Source organism: Schistocerca americana, chromosome X, assembly GCF_021461395.2.
Source record: "Schistocerca americana isolate TAMUIC-IGC-003095 chromosome X, iqSchAmer2.1, whole genome shotgun sequence".
NCBI lineage: Eukaryota > Metazoa > Arthropoda > Insecta > Orthoptera > Acrididae > Schistocerca > Schistocerca americana.
Genome location: NC_060130.1, coordinates 92,633,536 through 92,646,081, shown reverse-complemented (window position 1 = coordinate 92,646,081; position 12,546 = coordinate 92,633,536). Strand labels below are relative to the sequence as shown.

Sequence of the window (12,546 nt, the reverse complement as noted above, 5' to 3'; positions counted from 1 at the left end):
GTCATTCTGTGGAAAATTTCACTGATGTAACAACATATTCTGGAAGCAACTTTGACACGTTTTTTGCTATTCATCTTCTGTAGAAACATTGCTTCGAGGTGATACTCTTTTTGGCCTGACAATCTGAGAAGATTTCACTTTTATTAATACACAGTGTTTGTGTCACTTACAAGAGAGAATTGCAACTTGCTAGCTCTTAAAGTTTTTTGTGATCACTATTTGCGGTATGTACACAGATTAGATTTTTCACATTTTTGTGCCTGTGTTCCGGAATTTTTGAACAGTTTTCTTCGAAGTAATTTTCAGTCAGCAGATACTAACTCATAACCATACCTTCCATTTTTCTACTCATATTGTTAAGGCAGTTTGTGTCTGGCAGGTTTTTGTGTTTTTCCGTTGGCTCAATTCAACCCATCTCATTTTTCACCTATACCAGTGAGTGAATGACTGCTTCATAAAATCTGTGTTGCCATATAGTCATCGATGTACTAGAGGACTATACTGTAATTATACCTGATATTCTTGTAGTTATACTAATCATAAGAACTTTCATTCAGTTTCACAAGGAGCTACCAATAGTATAGGATTTTATCCAGTGTCCCAGAGCAAGTTGTATTTCTTAATTAAAATATAGAAACCATTTCATATTAAAATTTTCATGTGTGGATCTTGATAACCTCGTTTGCTTCAGTGTGGTGATATATATTTTCCTCTTAACATTCACATATTTTGTGTCTGTAATCAAACTGACATCATTTGGAAACATAAATAGTGGTTCCTGAACTATAACAGTATATCATGAACTCTTAAATTTCCACCTGTTAATGCAGTATTATATCTTTGAAATGAAGGTATAGTCTCCCACAAGTCACAAAAGTTTACGACAGTACTGTTGTTATGGTATTCTGAATCATCTTCATATTGATTGTGATGGTACATTGCTTTTATTTTTCAGTCATTTTATTTTCTGATAGTGTGAATAAATATCGTAGAACACTGCCTAAAATCAGTTGCTGTTCTTGAAGATTCATTTTAATCCATTACTAATTTTGGATATTATTGTCCATTCTCAGATAAATAGTTATATTTAATTTGTAGATTCCTTTGTATTTCTGTATCAAATTTACCTGGTTTAACATCTGTATTGGTAATTAGATACAAGCATTCACAGTATTTGATGTGCTATATACAGGTTGAATCTCCTAAAACTTTAACCACGAATATTGCAGGAAAGGAAAGTGCTTTTGTGTGGTTTTCACTGAATGGCTTCATACTCAGGGGGGCTTGTATTGTCAGGCAACCAACAGACTGTAAAGATACTTGCAAAGTGTATTTTGGTGCAAACATACACTTTTTAAATGAGACTCTGCCTTTCGACATTAACAAATTAAAAGTAGTATAAATTAGAATCGCAGTGGTGTTTGTGGCAGGATTCTAGTGAGAGTCTTTTATGAGATAACATACTTTGAAAAGTTCCCACACTGACACTTCTACAGCACTTGTGGTAGCACACACTGAATAATATCAGAAGTACATACACTAGTTATGTGGATTCTTACCAGTAATGAGACAGTTGACCATGACAGGTTGTGGTTAAAATGACCACTGGCAGCAGCAATATACACTTCCAGTCTGATACGGAATGACTGCTGCACACATGCTAGCATTTCAGTGGAAATGTTCGAGCAGGTGGCAGTAATACATGATTGCTTATCATTGGGTGTAGTTGGTATGTCCCTGTAGATAGCGTCTTTCAGTTTTCCCCGCAGAAAAGTGTTCTACAGGCATCAAATCTGGGGAATGGGCTGGCCAAGGTACAGGCCCTCTGCATCCAATCCTACAATTTGGAAACAATTTGTGAAGACACACTCTAGTACTTCATGCCCTATGGTGTGGTCAGCCACCATGTTGGTACCACAGGTTCCTCCTAGTCTGCAGAGGAACATCTGCTAGCGTCTGTGGAAGATGCTCTTTTAGGAGGCTGCAATACTTCTGCGCATTCAGGGTTCCGTCTATGAAAGATGGGTATATGAGCTGATTGTTCATTATCCCACATCATATGTTTACACTCCATGGAAGCTGATATTCCACCTGACGAAGCCAGTGAGGATTGTCAACAAAGCATGATCTGGCAGTTTACCTGTACATGATTGGTAAATCTGGCTTCATTACTTAACAAGATACATGATACATCTGAAGTATCCTATGTTAATGCCCATGTACAATTGTTAACATGATCCTCTAATCGTTTCCATGCAGCTCTTGATGGAAAGAAATATGTCAGGGATGGAACCTATGTCAATGGAGAGTGCGTAGACACTTGCCTGACTCGTGCCACTTCCTCGTGCGGTTGCATGGGATCCAACGTGCGGATCAACTGCAACAGCTGCAAGATAATTAATTTCCCCCATTTCTGTTGTCACATTTCCTTCTGTTATGTTGTCTGGCTTTGATGTAACTGGTTGACGAGGTTGATAAAAAATTGGTGAGGTGGTTGATATCTTTGGGATATTATTCTTCCTACACACTCCATACACAGTGAGCATGTCAGCTTTTTCTGCATTGGTAAAATTCATCATCCACTCATGACCTACTGCTTGGATTGTCACACTGACTAACTAGCAAGTCACAATGCAGTTCCGGAACACACAAGCACACTGTAAGGAAACATAACACCATCATACCTAACAACCATGCAGGTTGATTGGCACAATCCATGTGGAAACCTTCCAAAATACAATATCTCATAAACAATTTGCACTAGAATCCTGCAACAAACACATTTAGCATTCTAGTTGACCCTACTTTTATTTTATTTATGTCAATAGGCATTGGTACATTTAAAAAGTGTGTGTGAGCACAAAAATACGCTTTCTAAGTAGTATTACAACCTGTTGATTGGCTAACAATACGAGCCCCTGACTACCAGTCCATTCTGTGTAAACTGCACATCAATAGGGCTTTCCATTTCCACAATATTTTCAGTGCAAGTTTTAGGTGATTCACCCTGTATGTACAGAAACAGTTATGATAGAACTGAGCTTTGTCTGCTACTAATTGTGTATTGTAAGGCGCATTCATGATAATTAAAACTGTATGTTGGATCATGACTTATTCCTTGTCATTGATAAATGTCACATTTGAGGTCACTGTGGCATAAATGTTTAATTTGTTAGGAAAGTTCAGAATCTGTAGTAGATTCTGCTGATTCTGTCTAAATGGTTAGTGAAGTTAAATTACTACCAAATGTGTGCTGTTCTATTATTTTCTGGAGTCTTTAACTACACTTATACCCTTCATTAACTTTCATCCAGAACACAGCTTTCAGAAGTTTCTCATTCCTCAGAAGTATATATTATTACTGCTCACATCTTTGCTGTTTTATTCTGGGCCACATATATGGTTTACATAAAATATATATGTATATCCTTTCTTATGATTAATATAGTAAATCATATTTTAATGGTATTTCAAGTTTATCTAACCATGTCCCTTTGTTGTGATCGCTCATATAGCACTTTTCTGGGCACACCCTCAGTTTTATGCTATCAGTTTTTCTAAGCATGTTAGAAGTCATTGGACCAATTTGTTTTCATGCAAATTGCTACATAATTTCTCAGATTGTAAGATGGAATATTGAAAACATGTTTATTTTTGCGTACTATATTGCTTTTCATAAAGTTTCTCACTGAACTTTTGCACACTAATAATTTGTACATGCATAAATCAGATCAAATGATATGATAATTTTGGTAACAAGTAGCTTCGGTCATTACATTTTGCAGTGAAACATCTTGGTAACAAGTAGAGTCCGCCATTACATTTTATGTCCCACTGTTGTGTTTGCAGTGACATAACCTGGACATCGTGGTTATGTTGTCACACTCACTACCTCTTGGGGAAAGCTGATTGTGATGTCTGTCGTACACCACACCGGCCTATGATTGGCAGACCACAGACTCGCCATGTTGGATTGTTCACAGAGGCCCATGTTTAGTGGCTTTATAATATTGCCCAGGACATGTTGAAGTCAAAGTGTTTTTGTGTTTCTCATTGAAACGCCTTCACAGACATATACGTGTTAACCAGTTGTGTTTATTTGTGTGTGTGTGTGTGTGTGTGTGTGTGTGTGTGTGTGTGTGTGTCCAGGCTACAAGAAAATTTAGAACATAGAATCTAAATGACGTCAATGTAATATATTTTTATCAAGTTAGTTACATTGTATATATACGAAACAAACAAAAAAATCCAAATTTTTTATAAACATGTTTCATTTGAGTTAAATTTCTGTGTTTGTTCAGTAGTTTCGTGTTTCGTCTTGAAATGTCAAGTCACCTCAAGATAGTCTTTATTTATTTATTTATTTATTTATTTTTCTGTCTGTCACTCTTCGTAGTGCTTGAATGTTATCTTTGTCATTTATTTTTAATTCCTTTTTCATCTGTTTCAGAAAGAATATTTATTTATTTGTTTGTTCGTTAAAGTAATTTGTGAAATAATTTAAGTCTTCCAATTGAGACCTACAACTACTGTGTGCTGTTATTTGGGTTGTTGCATCTGTATATCTGAATTTCATTTGCGCTGTGGTTTGAAGTTTCTTTTTCGTACATCACATCCATCCAATGTGCCCTACATCTCCCAGAGACATGGAACTTTTATAGATTTACATTCCGTAGTCTTTCCTTTATGTATTAGTATTGCATTTTATGTAGAATGCAACTTACTTGCTGTTTCTAATTGACGTCCTTCTCTATACTGTCTTTAGTTCCATTTCTAGCCAAGGTACTATTGTACAGCTATAAACAGAGAATTTTACTCAATTACTGTTAACACCTACAGTTATAAGTGACAGAAAAAAAAAGCAAAGCACATTTGATATCAAGATATTAGCTACATATATATTTTTATTTTATTTTTAATTTTTTGTAGAAACCTTGAATGTGGAAGTATTTAAAAATTTATCCCAATAATATATTTGTCGTAATGCTTGTCATTATAAGCAGGAGCTCTAATGAAATTATAGCTCAAAACAACTTAAGTGTTTGGTGTCTGTTGTTCTTATTAATTTTACTCTGAAGAATTAACCCCAAAGGGTTGTGTACTTCATCCTATATAAGTGGATGTTGTTTTCAAGATTTGAGGAGCTTTGCAGGTTAGATTTAGATTGCAGTAAGATAATTTAACAAATTTTGCTTGTTTTCTTTCTCATGTGTTGCAGCATGCCATTATGTCTCTCATCCTAATTGACATTCATCATCTTCCAAATCTGTAATGTGGCAATTGCTTTTAGTTTCTTTTATCATATTGCATTGTTTTAGTGATCTTTAGAACTGAGATGATGTCAGTATATAAGGAATCTGGTCACTTGTACACAACTTGCTAATTTGTTAATAATTAGTTGTTTATTGACTCATCTTCAAACTTTTTATAGTTGCATAAGAAATTGATCAGTACCTTTCACTGCCACCTAGTCTGTTGTTCTCTTCATATAAAGTTATTTTTAAATGTCTCAAATCAATTACATGAAAGGCTGTTCTCATATTATACACTTGATTAAAAATTCATACTGCCTCAAATGAATTATGAGAACAAATAAAAAGAGGGTGGATTTTGAACATTTGAGGTTCTATAAAATACATAATAAATCAATGATTTCATTTAAGAACCACATGTACAATAGGATTAGTTAGTGAACAGTGGTTTGAGTTTGATTTTCTCATTGGTAATTGAAAGACCCTTTTTATATAAACACATTCTTGAGTCTCACTGAAATAAGGTTTAAATATAATTACTTTTTGTTACTTTTACTAATATTACCTGGCAGTAACACTGTAGTGTTATTGTGTCAATATGTAGATATTATTTTTTTGACTGAAGATAGATGCGTGATAACATATGTGTTGATAATGTTACATAGTTGAGAATGTGCATAAAACTGGCAAATAGAACCACACATGTATAATCAGACTAACAGGTGCTGGGTATCCATCATCACTGCTGCTGCTGTTGTTGTTGTTATTATTATTACTATTAATGTTATTGTTGTCATTGTTATTATTATTATTATTATTATTATTAAAATAATATTATATTATTTTGTAACATGTCAGTACTGGCATTGCCATGCAATTACAAAGTCTAACACAGCGTGTATGAATATCATATCTGAGCCAGCCATTTCACAAAACAGTTACTGTGATTTGTCTCAAGTTTTTGACGCAGGATGTTACAAATGACAAAAAGTAAACAGTGGCAATCCAGTCTTTCTTCTCCTATGAATTATGTAATTAGAAAATTTGAAGACAACAAATATGTTTCAAACACTATTCTTTGGCATATAAATATTAGTGAAATCTAAGCTAACAGCAAGTATTGAGGACAAATATAGTTTTAAAATTAAAAGTGTGTAACGAGGCACCAAGTGAGTTGTGGTTGAATCCTATCTGTGTATTTGAATTCACAGTAGAACAGCTCATATTTCACAAGCATGAGATTTGCTGTAAGCAAACATTACCAGTTTCAAGAGATTGCTGAAGTTTGATGTATGAAAAAAGATCCCGTATCTCACTGTTTTTACTCGCAAAGAATATCATCATTTGTGTTAATCACCATTCTGTCGTATGCGACCCCTTCCGGTACCAGTTATACAGGGTGTCCCAAGAGGAATGGGCAGTATTCAGGGGTGTAATAGAAACGATCATTCGAAGGAAAATGTATAGTAAACAAGGGCTCTAGAATGTATACGTTACAGCTAGGAGCACTTGCTCAGCAGAAGAGGAGTGTTTCACAGTAGCTGAGATGAAAAAGTGCTCGTAGCTCTTGAGGTATGTTCTTTAGAGCCAGTGTGAACTGGATCTATTTTTCTTTTCTAAAAATTGGAATGCAAGCAGCTTGCAGTGGAAGAGATTTGTTTCACAGTATCATTGCCCTTAATGTATGCCCATATCATTGCTTTTAAGGTATGCATTAATGAGCCTATGTTCACTAGACATTTTTACTTCAAATGATCGTTCCTGCCATATCCCTGAATATTGACCATTCCACCTGGGACACCCTGTTTTTTTAAGATAATGGCATTCATCTAGCAACATCATAATTGTGTGATATTTTTTCATTGTTATAATATGGATTTAATGAAAACAACAGTCATCATCTCAGTGATTCTAGCAATCTGTGAAGTTTCACAGATACACTGTGCTGTAAGTTTGCCTATCATTTCAACAATCCTCTTTCAATGCTGCTTCATCAGTCTTCCAAATACTTGTACCAATGTCCCATCAGTCATTTAGTCTTTCTCTTTAGGGCCAACTTTATTACTAGTTTGTTGAATATTTCCTCTGTTACTTCATTGATTTGTGGACCAGATTGTTTCAAGAAACAGATTCACTGTCATTGCTGATGATTTTAGAACTATAAAACTGCTGAATGTGATCAGCACGATTATACAGAAAACTGTGACACTGCTGTTTTTGCAAACAATTGCTAAAGACTAGTAGTATTCAACATGATTGGAAGAACAGTGCATGGATCAGTGGCCTGCACATGTTCACATTTGTCAGGAATACATCTAAGTAAATGATAAACTCCATGAAATAAGCATATGGGAATACAGCAATGAGGTAGGTGCACGCAAGTCGGGTAGAAAAGTCCAAAAAGCAGCTTAGCTTTTGGACAATGTCCTTCGTCAGAGATAAGTATCTGTGATGACCTCTATTGATTCTTCAGTACGTTTCTCCTGTAAAAGGTGTAAAATAATGAATCCAAAATCATCAGGCCACTCTTCTCTGTCTGAAAAAGACCCATTGTAGAAAACCAGTAAACCTTCAACTGTTATAGCATCCACATCTTGACAAAAAGAGAGATGGAGAGTTGAAATAAAATGAAAATCTCACTTACAAGATGACATCTATTTAAATTAGAATGTAAATTGGTTCAGGCTATTTGCGAAGGAATTGAGACTTTAGTGGAGTGCTGACATTTGCGTTTATGTAGATTATGGCTTCGGTTCACTCCACCACCAGAGTATATACCGTTGGTTTTACAATTTATGTCATTAGGTCACTGTGTGTTTGTTCTGCTTGCCGTCACATGAACCAGTTGACTGTAAGATTATCAGTAATTTGACCATACGACCCTTCCGCCCATTCCCCTCTGGATGGATTTTAAGCCATATCATCTGCTATGGGGTTTTAATACTAGCTACCCCAGGAGTCTAGCTGTTGCAAGCCTCTTGTTGTTTTCTGAACATTAATAGAGAATCCAATTAAGCGGCGCTATGTGGTCGTTCTCCGCTGTATATCCCATTTTGACCATTCCTGAAGACCTTGTTCAATGAAAACTGGTTGATGATCATTTCCCAGTCTGAAGCCACGTGCTAGACAGAAAAGGGGCAGAAGGTAAGGATTGGCATTAGGAAAGGTAACTTGGATGATATACAGTGAACTAGCTGTGCTTTAATGCAGAGGCAGAACATAAGAATGGGAGGATCATACTACACGCACAGTTCCCCATGTCATTGTGCATCTGTGCCAAAGTCTTCAGGATAACTGAGAGGGCATCCTGTTCATTTGCGCAGTGAGGAATGTAACACAAGAATCAGAGGGGGGGGGGGGGGGGGGGGGAGAGAGAGAGAGAGAGAGAGAGAGAGAGAGAGAGAGAGAGAGAGATATGCACCAGCTCTTTAATAAGTTGAACTGTGGACAAACTATAATGAACCTCAAAGCTTTCCAAATGACAATTGCTGAATGTTAGTTCATAATTCAAAAAGTACAACCAGAGATCGTTACAAGAATTGCTGAACTTCATAAATTGTCAAAACCATGAGAGTGCATCTTGCCTCTGCTAACCAAGATCAAATGTTTTGTTGTCCCCAAGCAATCACTGAGAGGAGCAGCTGATAAATCAAGGTCTTCCAATGAAGGTGACAACACCATTTTTCATTGTAAGAGCTTGAGTTAGCATTATTTGAAGCACATGACACATCACAAACTTAATATCATAATCACTGTAGCATGTTGTGGCACTCCGCTGAAAAGGAAACAAACTACTTTAATTCACCTTCTCAAACATGGGCAGATACGTGCATACCACAAATGGAATCCCACTGTCACTCTAATAGCTATAAAGAAATGACTTTACATTGTATGTCAGTCACTGCGTTTTAAGCAAATGTTCTAATTGTGAATATGTTTTTAGTGGAAATAAATTGTAAGAAGGGTATTTTAAGGTCCCTTATTGGAAAAGATTTTTCAATTTTCACTTTTCTTCCAGTCTCCCAGCAATCACATGGTGTTAAAAACTAACAATTAATTAAGAAGCTGGAGGTGTGGTGTAAAAATACTGGTTTTAAATTTTCAACTGAAAAATCTACCAGTATTTTGTTCGTATTCAGTACTGTAATTGTGTTTTGTGAAAATGTTGATACAGTGATTCCAACATAACTGCACAGCCTCTTTCTTAACAAATAACAGTTTTATATTCCATGCATCCTATGTGATACATGCTAAAATTAAGTATACACCACCCAAGTACTAATGACATAACTTCCGTGTTTTGTAAGAGTGATAACTTCATTAAGTTACAAACTTCATTAAGTTACACAAAGTGGAAAGTGCACGTAATACCTTGCTTCATTGGGTGACTTACTGAGCGAATTGTGTTGTATGTGGTTTCCTGTACAAAGTCAGTGTTACAGGCAGTTGCCTCATCAAATTGAAGTTGTCATTAAGTGACAGTGAAAACATATACTATCGCTTTCTGTTGCACTAATAAATATAATTTGCTGTTTGCAGTTTAGAATTTTCTATGTAAAGATTGTTATGACATAGTTTAATGTAAAATTGTAACAGGAAAAATGCTAAAAATAATTTAATTTATTAGACTGTGTATGTGCATAGCAAATGAGTAGTTCATTCTGTTCAGTGCGCTGTCACTAACACTGCAAATATCGAGATGTTTTTGGCTGAGCAAAATTGATTTTATAGCTACCAGTGGTATTGAAGCATCTACTTGCTACTTCAGTGGAAAGACCATGGTCGATGTATCAAACTATTTACAAATACTTTGTCCCTATTTGTGAGAGACACCGTCAGAGGTAAAACTAGCATCTGCATCAAAAGTTCTTGATGTAGTTGCCAGTTTTATCTTTGCAGATATCACCCACAGCTGAGAATGAAACATCAATAAATAGCGTTATATGTCGACCGTGGCCTTTCGGCCCAGAAGTTTTAATTGAAGTAAACACCAGCCATGAAAGTCTTCATTGCATCAATGCAGATAACAATTTGTACAGAAGATTCCAGCAGATCCGCAAATGAGCATATCAGTGAGCACAGCTTGAGCGGAGATATGTGTGATTGTAAGTAGTAACTGTGCTATTTCCCTCCTCAAATTTCTCTCACTATTGTGAAATATGTCTGCATATCCAGTGTGAAGATAAATATCTAGAGCATCTGAGTGTGCCAGTACTGAGAACTGCTGTAGAATTATGGTGAACTAGTGTAAAAGCTGGGTTACCATGCTGTTTGGTGTAGAAAAGATTATAATTACTCCCTTAATAGTACTATTTTCATGTGGTGGTGAAGAGAATACAGTGAATTAAAATGAAGGCTCAAAATCTCTTGATAGATTGTATTTTTATCTGAATCCGAAAGCATTAGGACAAGTTTATGTGGTCTTTCATGACAGTTGAATGTTTATAAATTACTGTGATATGTGAGATGCTAGTGTTACTGGCATGAATAAATGTAAATATCTCTAATTGTGTTGCATAAAGGGAAAAATACAATTTGTTCTCTGCTGTAAATGATCTCTTGTCAAATAAATTTGTTGTGAAACATATTTTATTCTCGTTCATCTAATTGTGTGAAATATGTAGAGATTGGATGGACGGAGAGGTGGAGACAGACAGAGAGATCACACACACACACACACACACACACACACACACACACACACAACTTTTTCTGTGTGATTTGTCAGCAAATTTGCTGTGGGTTTTGCAGTTAGAAAATTATGCCAAGACGTAGATTCTAATACTGCTGTGTGTTTGTACACATACTGTTCTGTATGTGTAAGGCTAAATGACAAACATACTGAATATCTTTAGAAGAAGGCAACTGTTGTTGAGCCAAGAAGGAATTGCTTTTCTTCCTGTTCTTTTTTTAATATACCACTAATTACATCTTATTAAGCTGCTTAATTGGCAGATACAGATTTCAGTAACCCATTCTTTAATTGTTGGAAATTTGTTTAAAATCATAATAGTTGATAACTAAATCATACATGCAGTGTTCAGTTTCCTATACGAGGGTAGATTATTGCAAAAATGCTTTGTACTTTCTTGTTTCTAAGTAACCTACTGAAATTTCTCCATTATGGCAGATTCAACTGATATTTTTTGGTTAATGCTGGAAAACAACTTTCATCTTCTTGATAATTGGCATATAAACGTAATGTGTGCTTTTACTGCATTTCTCTCACAACAAAATAAATAAATAAATTGAAAATTCACAAAACACACACACAGAGTTTGTCTATTCTCTGCAACAGACAAGTAGCGAGGAACAGAACCAGTCTGTTAGCTGGATTAGTAATATACTTGCAGGAAAATCTGTTGCTCTGCAAGGTAATTTTCTCACACATTTAAACCACTGAATGGTTAGACTTGTATTTATGTCCCAGGCTCAAAACACAAATTCAGTCAAAAAAACTAGAAAACAGTTTTTTAAAAAATGCACATAATGTTTTCACAAGAGGCAGGCATAACTGTAATACGTTCTTGCATGACCTTGTTTCTGCTAGAATGTTGATCCTTATCAAAGAAAGGGAGCTAGAAAAATATTTCTCTTTGGTGTTAATGGACGTTTATGTGAAGAAAAGAATGCAGCAGGGAGAGAATCAGATCAACTATATTTGTATCCATATAATTGTGCAGACTGGCATGTGTATCAACAATTCAGTACACCAATGTGCTATATTCTCGGTTGGTACCTTGCAGTTTTCTAATGGACTAAGGCGATATCTTGTGAACATTTTCCTGCAATCACGTCCCATGATTTTAAGCATGAATTTGCAGATTTGTCTCATTAGAAAAACAGAAAGGCGTGTGTGGCACGTAAAGCATTTGACAATTGTAGTGTTAGAAGGAAAACATTCTTATGTATACCATCTAAAGAGAAGTTATCCCCAAGTAACTTACACCTTCATTTGAGAAGGGTCTGTTCTGAGTGAATGCCTCAATAAAATAAAATAAAAAACGCATTTTTGCAAGAAGTGCTGTAACAATTTGCTTATTGATCTTTCTACTGTGTGTGCTATATTGTTGACAATGCCGAAATTTGTATATTGTTGATTAGATGTTCAAGAGCTGCAAGCAGAACATAAGTCATTTATAGGAAACCACATGCAGGAGGGAGATCACATGGATCTGCTCCTACTCACCTTAAAAATATTATAGTATCAAAGTTATGTGCAAGTAACACAGGCTTAACCCTTAGGGGTTGCACTTTTGTTCTTTGGCTTTGACACGTATCTTTTTTGAGTCAG

General features: G+C 35.6%; 1 protein-coding gene across 8 annotated transcripts in view; it reads left to right on the top strand.

Annotated features, from left to right (window-relative positions):
* Positions 1–12,546, top strand: part of LOC124554686 (homeotic protein female sterile-like) — a 262,983-nt gene that overhangs the window by 228,914 nt on the left and 21,523 nt on the right. For 2 of the 8 annotated variants that reach the window (XM_047128314.1, XM_047128313.1), the window contains exon 16: positions 3,850–4,136. The exons of the other annotated variants lie outside the window; for them this stretch is intronic. In XM_047128314.1, the coding sequence (XP_046984270.1) occupies positions 3,850–3,857 (8 nt within the window). In that variant the 3' untranslated portion in view covers positions 3,858–4,136. Of the gene's footprint in view, positions 1–3,849; positions 4,137–12,546 lie in introns of those variants that run through there. 8 annotated transcript variants of the gene reach the window in all.